General features: G+C 43.4%; 1 protein-coding gene across 1 annotated transcript in view; it reads right to left on the minus strand.

The window, feature by feature from the left end:
* The window catches only part of LOC128684161 (thiol S-methyltransferase TMT1A), a 37,623-nt gene extending 29,145 nt beyond the window's left edge, over positions 1-8,478 (minus strand). The window contains exons 1-2 of the mRNA XM_070095472.1: positions 8,157-8,478; positions 6,724-6,884 (exon numbers count right to left, since the gene is read on the minus strand). Of these exons, the coding sequence (XP_069951573.1) occupies positions 6,724-6,884; positions 8,157-8,236 (241 nt within the window). The 5' untranslated portion in view covers positions 8,237-8,478. The remainder of the gene's footprint in view (positions 1-6,723; positions 6,885-8,156) is intronic.
* Between the last annotated feature and the right edge of the window lie 4,963 nt (positions 8,479-13,441).

The following is a 13,441-nucleotide window of genomic DNA, read 5'->3' on the forward strand; positions in this document are numbered from 1 at the left end:
TTAAAAATTATGGTCATAGTTATAACGATTTAGTTACAGTATATGGTGAAACAAGGTAAATGCGTTCTTATACTCTGTCCTTCAACTGAAGTGCTGTTTACCTGTTTACCTGGAGTTTACCTGGAGAGTTCCGGGGGTCAACGCCCCCGCGGCCCGGTCTGTGACCAGGCCTCCTGGTGGATCAGAGCCTCATCAACCAGGCTGTTGCTGCTGGCTGCACGCAAGCCAACGTACGAGCCACAGCCCGGCTGATCAGGAACTGACTTTAGGTGCTTGTCCAGTGCCAGCTTGAAGACTGCCAGGGGTCTGTTGGTAATCCCCCTTATGTGTGCTGCGAGGCAGTTGAACAGTCTCGGGCCCCTGACACTTATTGTATGGTCTCTTAACGTGCTAGTGACACCCCTGCTTTTCATTGGGGGGATGGTGCATCGTCTGCCAAGTCTTTTGCTTTCGTAGTGAGTGATTTTCATGTGCAAGTTCGGTACTAGTCCCTCTAGGATTTTCCAGGTGTATATAATCATGTATCTCTCCCTCCTGCGTTCCAGGGAATACAGGTTTAGGAACCTCAAGCGCTCCCAGTAATTGAGGTGTTTTATCTCCGTTATGCGTGCCGTGAAAGTTCTCTGTACATTTTCTAGGTCGGCAATTTCACCTGCCTTGAAAGGTGCTGTTAGTGTGCAGCAATATTCCAGCCTAGATAGAACAAGTGACCTGAAGAGTGTCATCATGGGCTTGGCCTCCCTAGTTTTGAAGTTCTCATTATCCATCCTGTCATTTTTCTAGCAGATGCGACTGATACAATGTTATGGTCCTTGATGGTAAGATCCTCCGACATGATCACTCCCAGGTCTTTGACGTTGGTGTTTCGCTCTATTTTGTGGCCAGAATTTGTTTTGTACTCTGATGAAGATTTAATTTCCTCACGTTTACCATATCTGAGTAATTGAAATTTCTCATCGTTGAACTTCATATTGTTTTCTGCAGCCCACTGAAAGATTTCGTTGATGTCCACCTGGAGCCTTGCAGTGTCTGCAATGGAAGACACTGTCATGCAGATTCGGGTGTCATCTGCAAAGGAAGACACGGTGCTGTGGCTGACATCCTTGTCTATGTCGGATATGAGGATGAGGAACAAGATGGGAGCGAGTACTGTGCCTTGTGGAACAGAGCTTTTCACCGTAGCTGCCTCGGACTTTACTCTGTTGACGACTACTCTCTGTGTTCTGTTAGTGAGGAAATTATAGATCCATCGACCGACTTTTCCTGTTATTCCTTTAGCACGCATTTTGTGCGCTATTACGCCATGGTCACACTTGTCGAAGGCTTTTGCAAAGTCTGTATATATTACATCTGCATTCTTTTTGTCTTCTAGTGCATTTAGGACCTTGTCGTAGTGATCCAATAGTTGAGACAGACAGGCGCGACCTGTTCTAAACCCATGTTGCCCTGGGTGGTGGATCTTGCTTCTTAGGACCCTTTCAAAGATTTTTATGATATGGGATGTTAGTGCTATTGGTCTGTAGTTCTTTGCTGTTGCTTTACTGCCCCCTTTGTGGAGTGGGGCTATGTCTGTTGTTTTTAGTAACTGTGGGACGACCCCCGTGTCCATGCTCCCTCTCCATAGGATGGAAAAGGCTCGTGATAGGAGCTTCTTGCAGTTCTTGATGAACACAGAGTTCCATGAGTCTGGCCCTGGGGCAGAGTGCATGGGCATGTCATTTATCGCCTGTTCGAAGTCATTTGGCGTCAGGATAACATCGGATAGGCTTCTGTTAATCAAATTTTGTGGCTCATAAAAAATTCATTTTGATCTTCGACTCTCAGTCTGGTTAGCGGCTTGCTAAAAACTGAGTCATATTGGGACTTGAGTAGCTCACTCATTTCCTTGCTGTCATCTGTGTAGGACCCATCTTGTTTAAGTAGGGGCCCAATACTGGACGTTGTTCTCGATTTTGATTTGGCATAGGAGAAGAAATACTTTGGGTTTCTTTCGATTTCATTTATGGCTTTTAGTTCTTCCCGCGATTCCTGACTCCTAAAGGATTCTTTTAGCTTAAGTTCGATGCTTGCTATTTCTCTGACCAGTGTCTCCCTACGCATTTCAGATATATTGACCTCTTTTAGCCGCTCTGTTATTCTTTTCCATCGCCTGTAAAGGGAGTGCCTGTCTCTTTCTATTTTACATCTACTACTCCTTTTTCTTAGAGGAATAAGCCTTGTGCATACATCGAGTGCCACCGAGTTAATCTGTTCTAGGCATAAGTTGGGGTCTGTGTTGCTTAGTATATCTTCCCAGCTTATATCGGTTAGGACTTGGTTTACTTGGTCCCACTTTATGTTTTTGTTATTGAAGTTGAATTTGGTGAATGCTCCCTCGTGACTAGTCTCATTATGTTGGTCTGGGGCATACGCATACATGTCTGAACCTCAATTATGTTGTGATCTGAGTATATTGTTTTTGATATGGTGACATTTCTTATCAGATCATCATTGTTAGTGAAGATGAGGTCTAGTGTATTCTCCAGTCTAGTAGGCTTTATTATTTGCTGGTTTAAATTGAATTTTGTGCAGAGATTTAAAAGCTCGTGTGAGTGTGAGTTTTCATCAGAGCTGCCTCCTGGTGTTATTACTGCAACAATATTATTTGCTATATTCCTCCATTTTAGGTGCCTTAAGTTGAAATCCCCCAGGAGCAAGATGTTGGGTGCAGGAGCTGGAAGATTTTCCAGACAGTGGTCAATTTTTAACAGCTGTTCCTGGAATTGCTGGGATGTTGCATCCTGAGGCTTGTAGACTACCACAATGACTAGGTTTTGGTTCTCGACCTTTACTGCTAAAACTTCCACTACATCATTTGAGGCATTAAGCAGTTCTGTGCAAACCAGTGACTCTGCAATGTACAGGCCAACACCCCCCTTTTGCCTGTTCACTCTGTCACATCTGTATAGGTTGTAACCTGGGATCCATATTTCGTTGTCCAAGTGATCCTTTATGTGGGTCTCAGTGAAAGCCGCGAACATTGCCTTTGCCTCTGCAAGCAGTCCACGGATGAAAGGTATTTTGTTGTTTGTTGCTGGCTTTAGACCCTGTATATTTGCAAAGAAGAATGTTATCGGACTGGTGGTATTGTTGGTACTGGGGGGGGGGATTTTTTTTCCGGCATTAGTATCTGTATCTGTTGGTTTGGAGTGGAGGCCATCGACTGTGGTTCCACTCCAGGAATGACTGGATTTGGTGTACGATTTCTGCCATTTCCTGCCAGTTTTTTTTTCCTTCCTGGCACTAAAAAAACCTCTCCCTCTTGAGTGGCTGTGGCTACCCAGGTTTTCCCATGGCCTGGATGTTTTGTATCTTTTTGTCCCCTTTAGATGGTATGCCTGGCAATTTAAGTTATACCACAGTCTTTCCTGTACTGAAGAGGTACACAGTTCAGGGTGAAAAAGCTTACAGGAAGGGAGTTTGCATTTTCCTGTTGTCATATGGGCATGGCATTTTCTAGGGTGGTCATAGTTGCACGTCCCATCTGTTTTTCCAGATTTCCCATGCCAGCAGATACCAAGTGCATAGTATGTGCACAGGCTTGGTTTCCGTTTGCCTTGGGTTTCTGTGAATGTATTCCCTGTTGGTGCACGTTTCCCTGTCTTACTTCTAGAGAGTTTTGGGGGTCAACGCCCCCGTGGCCCGGTCTGTGACCAGGCCTCATGGTGGATCAGGGCCTAATCAACCAGGCTGTTACTGCTGGCTGCACGCAATCCAAAGTATGAACCACAGCCCGGCTGGTCAGGTACCAACTTTAGGTGCCTGTCCAGTGCCTGCTTGAAGACTGTCAGAGGTCTATTGGTAATCCCCCTTATGTATGCTGGGAGGCAGTTGAACAGTCTTGGGCCCTTGACACTTACTGTGTTGTCTCTTAACATGCTAGTGGCACCCCTGCTTTTCATTGGAGGGATGTTGCATCGTCTGCCGAGTCTTTTGCTTTCGTTGTGAGTGATTTTCGTGTGCAAGTTTGGTACTAGTCCCTCTAGGATTTTCCAGGTGTACATAATCATGTATCTCTCCCGCCTGCATTCCAGGGAATACAGGTTCAGGAACTTCAAGCGTTCCCAGAAATTGAGGTGGTTTATCTCAGTTATGTGCGCCATGAAGGTTCTCTGTACATTTTCTAGGTCAGCAATTTCACCTGCCTTGAAAGGTGCTGTTGGTGTGCAGCAATATTCCAGCCTAGATAGAACAAGCGACCTGAAGAGTGTCATCATGGGCTTGGCATCCCTCGTTTTGAAGGTTCTCATTATCCATCCTGTCATTTTTCTAGTAGATGCGCTTGATACAGTATTATGGTCCTAGAAGGTGAGATCCTCCGACATGATCACTCCCAGGTCTTTGACGTTAGTTTTTCGCTCTGTTGTGTGGTTAGAATTTGTTTTATGCTCAGATGAAGTTTTAATTTCCTCACATTTACCATATCGGAGTAATTGAAATTTCTCATCGTTGAACTTCATATTATTTTCTGCAGCGCACTGAAAGATTTGGTTGATGTCCGCCTGGAGCCTTGCAGTGTCTGCAATGGAAGACACTGTCATGCAGATTCGGGTGTCATCTGCAAAGGAAGACACGGTGCTGTGGCTGACATCCTTGTCTATGTCAGATATGAGGATGAGGAACAAGATGGGAGCGATTACTGTTCACCAGGTCTGTTGAAGAGGACCTCAGGTGGGGGTCTAAATGTACAGAGAACCATTCCTCTTGTTTCTGTCTCTCGTATTCTCACACTCTTGCAGCGAGGCATGCAATAAGAGATTAGATAAGAGGCCGACATTGAACTAAGCTTCACAAAATTGATTAACTTATCTCCCTACCGATAATATGTGGCCTTGGTGTACGAGAAACATGGAAACGAGTTGCTGGGGGGGCAGGGGTAGGAGTGAGTTGTTGGTGTATGGGAGCGAGTTGGTGTGTGGGAGTTATGGGTGTGTGAAGTCGATCTGAAGAGGCATTCTCGATACTGCACGGAAAAGTTCAATGGCAGTAGAGACGGGAATCAAACTTTGTGGACCACTATGAGATGCAATTATTATTATTATAATAAAAAAAGAAGCGCTAAGCCACAAGGGCTATACAGCTATGAGATGCAAGAGATGGGACAAGTATCTCTCATGAGATGAGACAAGTACCTGTTATGAGATGGTACAAGTATATACTTGTCATGAGATGGGACAAGTACGTACCTGTCATGAGATGGAACAAGTACGTACCTCTCATGAGATGGGACAAGTACCTGTCATGAGATGGGACAAGTACCTCTTATGAGATGGGACAAGTACCTCTTATGAGATGGGACAAGTACCTCTTATGAGATGGGACAAGTACCTCTTATGAGATGGGACAAGTACATACCTGTCATGAGATGGAACAAGTACGTACCTGTTATGAGATGGAACAAGTACGTACCTGTTATGAGATGGGGCAGTGTTACAAAAAACGCGATTCTAAAAGCTTAGAGATCTCCAGTGAATACTAGAAAGGACTGCCCTTCTAGCATCCAGCCTGTTACTGGGTTTTCGTAACAAGTAGTCAGTATCCTTGTCCAATTATCCATTAAAATTTAGTATGGTTCAATAGTGCTTTAGGATTACAACTGGTAGGCTACTCACTAGAGAAATTAAAATTTAATAAATTTATTATGTAGTAAGTTGTCTAGAGGTATATTATCAAATTAAATTAATTACAGCAATCAAAATAAAATCAGTCTCTCGAGTTCAATATTATTGTGCTGAAAGCACATATCACATTTATAATTCTTAAGTACCGTCAGGTACATTAACATTTAATAAGATATTACAAATATGTACAAGTGTGTGTATGCGTATAAGTGCTCTTAAGTAGTTAGCTGTGTCTCAAGACTCTAATAAGACTTAAACAAGTGACTGACAAAGTCCTCAAATAAACTAACTTCTTGACTGACTGGCAACCCGAACAATCTGCTTGAACAACAAAGAATACTAAGCCCAATAGCAATGCAATATCAAGCGACTGCGACACAGAATCAGGAACTGGGAAATAATATAACGACAATAAGTAGGGACCATCTGCAGATCCTCCACAAGTTATAAAACTCCCATAAAACTGAATCTACGTTCAGCATAGGAAAACTGTGACTGTGACAATACACAGGAACCAGTACAAAATTAGGTCAGAAGCTATAGCTCGGGACCTGAGATGTTCAGAGTGTCTATGTGACACACAACCTCAGTACAACGTCGAAAATCACAAAGTCTATACAATGTTCTGTGAACAAAGTTCTACAGAACTAACAAGAATAATGAGACAGACAATGTCCAACCAGCAAGCGAGTCTCTAGCAGACTGACTACTACACGAGAGGTCAGGACACCCCCCCTCGATCACGTGATAGCTACGTGGACAACTGCAGCTCAGAAGCCGGCAGTATAACGAGCGACAAGCGATAATTACAGTCGTTTGACAATCAAGCCTAACTGAGCACATTTTATATACATCCTAACAACATAAGTCAAATAACAATATAACAGTCAAATAATAATATAAAGTCATACATTTACGATTTAGCTATTACCGGAAATATAAGCAATATAAAATTAAATGAAAAGGTAATATACATTATATATACATAATAATCATTGTAACCCATTCAGGGGTTGCAACAGGCAGGTACCCACCTCTCATTGTGGGGGGGGGGAGTACATACCTGTACCAACTCCGATCTCGAGGATCTTGATGGCATTTTCTTTCCTGAGTTGCGGGTCGTGTGACACCTCTGACCCCAGCGTGGCGAACACTTCTTTCTTCATCTCCAGCATCTTGGCGTCCTCATCCTGGCTTAAGTAGTTCATGAGCGCTGCAAAGTACCTGTGGACAGGGCAGAAATGATGGGTGGTGGTACAGCAAGAGCATATGAAGGGAGGGATGAAGAGAGGAGAGAGAGAACGTCCTCACTTCACCCAAAAAAAAACTACTTTCATAATGTTCCTTTGTCGTTTTTGGACAGCTGCACACAATCTTTATCCTCTCATTCTGGTCCCTCATCGTAGTTCTTTCCCCACAACTCCGGAAACAACTGGATGATAAACCTTTGAAGCTATTTCTGTTATTTATAAGTTCCATGCTGGCACTATGTGTCAGTATGGAACTTGTGTGTAGCATTCTGAATGGCGTCTTGTTCAAATTCTTATTTGTATTTGAGTGTCACCTCTCAATTGGTATTATGGCCTTTCTCCGAATTTTTTTTTTTTTTACTTGTTGGAACTGATCATCGGCATTCACACACTGGAACATTACTTTAGTCTCTCCAGGTTTCTTCCCCTCAAGGAAGGTTCCTTGATATTGGTGAGGGGCTCTTGATTTAGGGAATTGGATCTGTGCTCCAGTTCCCCGAATTAAGCCTGAATGCCTTCCACATCCCCCCCCCCAGGCGCTGTAGAATCCTCCGGGTTTAGCGCTTCCCCTTGATTATAATTATAATAATAATCCAGGTTTCTTTCAGTCTTCTGATGTCCTCAGTTGATTTATCCTCATCAGTTGTGCATTATCTGTACATTTTGTAAGAATCAATTCCCTCTGGTAGGTCATTCACATACAAGAGAGAGAGCTTTGGGTCATATTCATCATTCCTCCCTTAATGTGAGTTTTTGTTTCTTCAGTTATTATTTTTATCCACTTAAATATCTTATCACCGAGGCCCACATCTTTCGGTCTTTTGTTACACAATGTAAAATGCCTTCTAGCAACCCAAACTTATGCAGTCTGTCCACCCTTCTTTCTCCTGTCTAGTTTCCATGGAGCTTCACCTCCCACTTGTGCTCACCCCAACACCTCTTCTCTTACTATCACCTGTTACTTTCTGTTCACTAGGTATTCCTGCATTACTTGAGTATCATCCCTTCTACCTTCCATTTGTGTGTGTGTGTGTGTACTCAGCTAATTGTGGTTTCTTCGAATTTTTTTCAGCTTCATTCTTTTTTTTTTTTTTTAGCTCCCGCCCTCCCCCTAAGCCTAAAATCCTATATGCACTTTTGGTGAAATTTAGCACTGTATGTCTCAAAGCCAGAACATGGGTTCACCAACAGACTGGCACTCAATATTCCATTTACTTTGCTGTTTGCTCCAACATTTGACACTAACCTCTTGCGTAAGTCGGACCAGTATTTCTTCAGTATCCAAATCACCACCACCGCACACACGACCGTCACTAACCAACTCATTATTCACTTCTTGGGTTTTCTTTTTTTGTCGACGTCTGTACGTTAAGAGTAGAGTTCTGAAGCGATAGATAGCACTTTCAGGAGTGTTTCACAGTACTCTCCAAGCTGTCGGTGACTGCTGAGCTACACTTGATCAGTGATAAGTGGTAGAATACTGAAGACAAGTGTCTCAGCTACTGCCCCAAGCAACACTGAGGAGGGTGGCGCCCGTCGACTCTAGTCTGTGGGTGGATGAACACTGACTCTGCCCACCCCCCACCAACCCACCCAGCAAATCATACTACCAACACTTAATGTTGCCGTTTACCTCCTCTGTACCTTCAACTTAATTTGACATACAGTAGGCTGGGATACTTATCTTTATCGAGGAATGACGAAAATATCTTAAAAAAAAAAATGGCTGTCCTTGAGGTAGTGCCTGCCTTGTTTGTCCAGAACCATACCCCCGGCCGGGATTGAACCCGCGGTCATAGAGTCTCAAAACTCCAGCCCGTCGCGTTAGCCACTAGACAAGCTAGCCACAATAAGATTCATCCAACTAGGTATATTTCTACACCATAGGAAAGTTAGCACAGGCACCTCTGTGACCACAAATGCAAGTTTTTTCAGACGAATCTCCAGCTAGCGTGGCCGTGACGAACTCTAGCTCAAGTCCCTTCACTGCCGTCAACATGACACAAGAAATCGTAGTGACACGATTGCAAATATCCATACCCCCGGCCGGGATTGAACCCGCGGTCATAGAGTCTCAAAACTCCAGCCCGTCGCGTTAGCCACTAGACCAGCTAGCCACAATAAGATTCATCCAACTAGGTATATTTCTACACCATAGGAAAGTTAGCACAGGCACCTCTGTGACCACAAATGCAAGTTTTTACAGACGATTTCTTGAGTCATGTTGACGGCAGTGAAGGGACTTGAGCTAGAGTTCGTCACGGCCACGCTAGCTGGAGATTCGTCTGTAAAAACTTGCATTTGTGGTCACAGAGGTGCCTGTGCTAACTTTCCTATGGTGTAGAAATATACCTAGTTGGATGAATCTTATTGTGGCTAGCTGGTCTAGTGGCTAACGCGACGGGCTGGAGTTTTGAGACTCTATGACCGCGGGTTCAATCCCGGCCGGGGGTATGGTTTATTTGCAATCGTGTCACTACGATTTCTTGAGTCTTGTTTGTCCAGACCTACGTGAAGCAGCAACCCACACCTGCATGAGGACAAACTACTCAGTAAGCAAGTTTGGGTGTAGAGTAAGATGAGGTATAGGGCAAGCTGGAAGCTGTGGTGTAGGGCAAGCTGAGGTGTAGAGCAAGGTGGGTGTAATGCAAGCTTGTGTGTAGGGCAAGCTGGGGTGAAGAACAGGTTGAGATTTATAGTAAGCTGGGGTGAAGAACAAGCTCTGATGCATGACAAGCTGGGGAATAGAGCAGGCTGAGGTTGAAGGCAATAAAACTAGAGAATATACAGCAGAAACATAATGATAAGATAATGGTGAAATGTTCTATAAGACCATTCAAACTTTTGAAGACAATCAGCAGGAAACACGCTGTCTCGGCTACCCTCATGAACACCTCACAACTCACCAAGGACACTTCACTAACCTATTACAACATTACATATCTCAATTCCATCATGTATACTTAGAGATGCATGTGCCTCTCATTGTATACAGTAGTGTGCATATTAACTGGGACAATGATGAAATAAGACATTTAATTGGAAAATTAATGTTTATTTGAAAAATACACAGCAATGATATGACAGATAATTGACATAAGAGATATGACTACCCTTTGCTTTCATAAACACTGCTACACGCTTTGGCACAGAATCAACCAATTTGGCAAGTTCTTCGTCGTGTACCTGGTCCTAATAAAAGCAACAATTAGCTTCTCCACAACTGAACAGTCCTGTTTCGCGATCCTGGGTTTGGTTATTGCCCATAGATTCTCAACTGGGTTGAGGTCAGGAGAATTTCCAGGTCAGTTGAGAACTCTTTTCGAAGAATGTCAGCATTTTTCTGGAAGTGTGGCATGGAGCAAGATCCTGCTGGAAAATGCCTTCTCCACCAGGAGAGACTATCCACAATGGGAAACAAATGAGTTGCTAGGATTGCCTTGTATTTGACACTGTTCATCATTCCCTCAACAATAACAAGCCGTCTAGGGCCTTTAGCAGTAAAACTGCTCTAAAAAATCTTAGATGGGTGTCTTGGCGCTTGTTGAATTTCTCCATTCCGAAGAGGTTGGCCTTTGCTCCGTTTCATTACCACTGATCTGTACCCATGTACTTCAAAATGCGCTACATCTTTTCGAGTGCCTACAGCAGCCGATTTTTCTTCATAGCAGCAGTCAGTAATTACTTCTTTACCGGCTTTCTGGTAGTTCTGTCAACTTCAAGGCTCCTTCGTCAAACAGTTGAAGAATCAACATTTTTGCCAGCTGAAGCCAAATCTCTCTGTAGATCGTTGCTGGTTTTCTTGGGATCCTTCACACTATTTCTTATGATAACCTTGTCATTGTGAGGTGTTGTCTTGTGTTTTTTTTCCGCATCTTCCTCAAGCAGCACTCCACAATCGCCAGTTTCGTCAGCTCTCTTTACAGTCTGAACAACAGTTGACTATGCGAGGCTGAAATTTTTTGACGATCTGTCTGATACTCAAATCAGCATGTTTTCAAAGAGGTACAGTATTTACACGCTTCCTAGGTGTAACATCCACTGTGAATTTCAGCAGTAATCATGAACTGAAGGGAAAATTCGGCGAAACCACAATCACTTATGGAGTATGCTTGCAAGAATAGCCTTAATGGAATAGCTGTTGTAACACTGATGAGAGTTGCAGGGTACGCTGCGGTCAGTGGTCAATATTCTGCGGTCAGTGGTTATGTAAGTAAGTAAGTTTATTCAGGTATACACAAATACAGTTACATAGAATTATCATACATAGCAGCATATGTGTAGAGAACCTGGGATAACCCAAAAAAGTCAGACAGAGTGACTTATTTCCACTGGGGTTAGGTTAGGGAGTTATCGTGGGTGTTACCAAGCACCATGGCTTGCTGTAGTGTTTTAGAATCTCAGGTTCAAGTGTTGAAGAAGGAGATTCTACTTCTTCAGGAGGAAAATAGGAGGCTGAAATGGGTCGACTTTTTTTATTTGTCGAGCGATTACGTTCAATTGTGGTGTACTAATAGAAGCTTATATCAAACATTATGTCCTAGAATCTGTATTGATAAAGCCACTGGATGGCGAAACGTCTACAAAAAAGATATCCAGATGTTGCACATGTGTCTTAACTTTCATATTGTCGGTATTTTATACCTTTCTTGCACATATCAAACATGATTTGATAAAGTGTCAGAAAGACGGGCCGAAAAGCAAATGAAAAAAGCAAAATTTACGAAAAATTACATTTGGCAGGGTGCATTAACAAGTGGTACTTGGAAAAGTGGTTTTGACACTTGCTGCTGATAGAACACTTCTAATTCCATCCTCCCTCATGCCTAGGTTTGTAATAAACCTTATCTTCATTCTAAAAAAAATACAGTTTCTGTGATTCATGACATTTAGGAAGATATCGCCTTTGTTTACCCACACAAATCTGAAAATATTTGGGATACGTCAAAATTCGGAACCAGAGCATATAGAGCAATCATTCTTCTATGTTTGTTGTGAAAATCAGGTCAGTTCGTTCGTAAATATTGGCTCTACGGCCCCAAATAGGTAGTTTAGTTTTTAGTTTAATATGTTTATTATGCACCCCATACCCATCCTGTGGGCGGTAGTCAAAAGATTACAGAGGTACATAATTGGTCCAGGGACTGGACTCCAAAGTTTTGATAGCTGAGCAAGTTACAGAGGTAATGAATACACAATTTACAAAGGTAATGAACTCACAATTTACAAAGGTAATGAACTCCAGGTAGGTCTAGTCACAATCATGACAAGTTACAAAGGTATTTACAGATTACAGAGGTACGTAATGGGTCCAGGGACTGGGCCCCCAAAGTTTTGATAGCTGAACTAGGTACAAAGGTAATGAACTCACAAGTTACAAAGGTAATGAATCCTGTAAGAATGGTTACTTACGTTTATACATGGCTACAACCATGAACAAATTATAGAGTAATGAGCAATTCACACTTCCACACCCGGTCACAACTGTAATGAGTTATTGGTGCAAATATTGATTGTTGAGTCTCTCACACACACACACACACACACACACACACACACACACACACACACACACACACACACACACACACACACACACACACACACACACACACACACACACCAAATAACTGCCGCAGCATATGGGCGCCTGGCAAACCTCAGAACAGCATTCCGACATCTTAATAAGGAATCGTTCAGGACCCTGTACACCGTGTACGTTAGGCCCATATTAGAGTATGCGGCACCAGTTTGGAACCCACACCTAGCCAAGCATGTAAAGAAACTAGAGAAAGTGCAAAGGTTTGCAACAAGACTAATCCCAGAGTTAAGAGGTATGTCCTATGAGGAGAGGTTAAGGGAAATCAACCTGACGACACTGGAGGACAGGAGAGATAGGGGGGACATGATAACGACTTACAAAATACTGATAGGAATTGACAAGGTGGACAAAGACAGGATGTTCCAGAGACTGGACACAGCAACACGGGGACACAGTTGGAAGCTGAAGACACAGATGAATCAAAGGGATGTTAGGAAGTATTTCTTCAGCCACAGAGTAGTCAGGAAGTGGAATAGTTTGGGAAGCGATGTAGTGGAGGCAGGATCCATACATAGCTTTAAGCAGAGGTACGATAAAGCTCATGGTTCAGGGAGAGTGACCTAGTAGCGACCAGTGAAGAGGCGGGGCCAGGAGCTTGGACTCGACCCCTGCAACCTCAACTAGGTGAGTACAACTAGGTGAGTACACACACACACACACACACGCACACACACTCATACACACACACACGCACACACACAAACACACACACACACACACACACACACACACACACACGCACACACACTCATACACACACACGCACACACACAAACACACACACACACACACACACACACACACACACACACACACACACACACACACACACACACACACACACACACACAGGAGCTTGGACTCGACACCTGCAATCTCAACTAGGTGAGTGCACACACACACACAAACAGACACACACACACATACAC

Source organism: Cherax quadricarinatus, chromosome 4 (assembly GCF_038502225.1).
Source record: "Cherax quadricarinatus isolate ZL_2023a chromosome 4, ASM3850222v1, whole genome shotgun sequence".
NCBI classification, from domain to species: Eukaryota; Metazoa; Arthropoda; class Malacostraca; order Decapoda; family Parastacidae; genus Cherax; species Cherax quadricarinatus.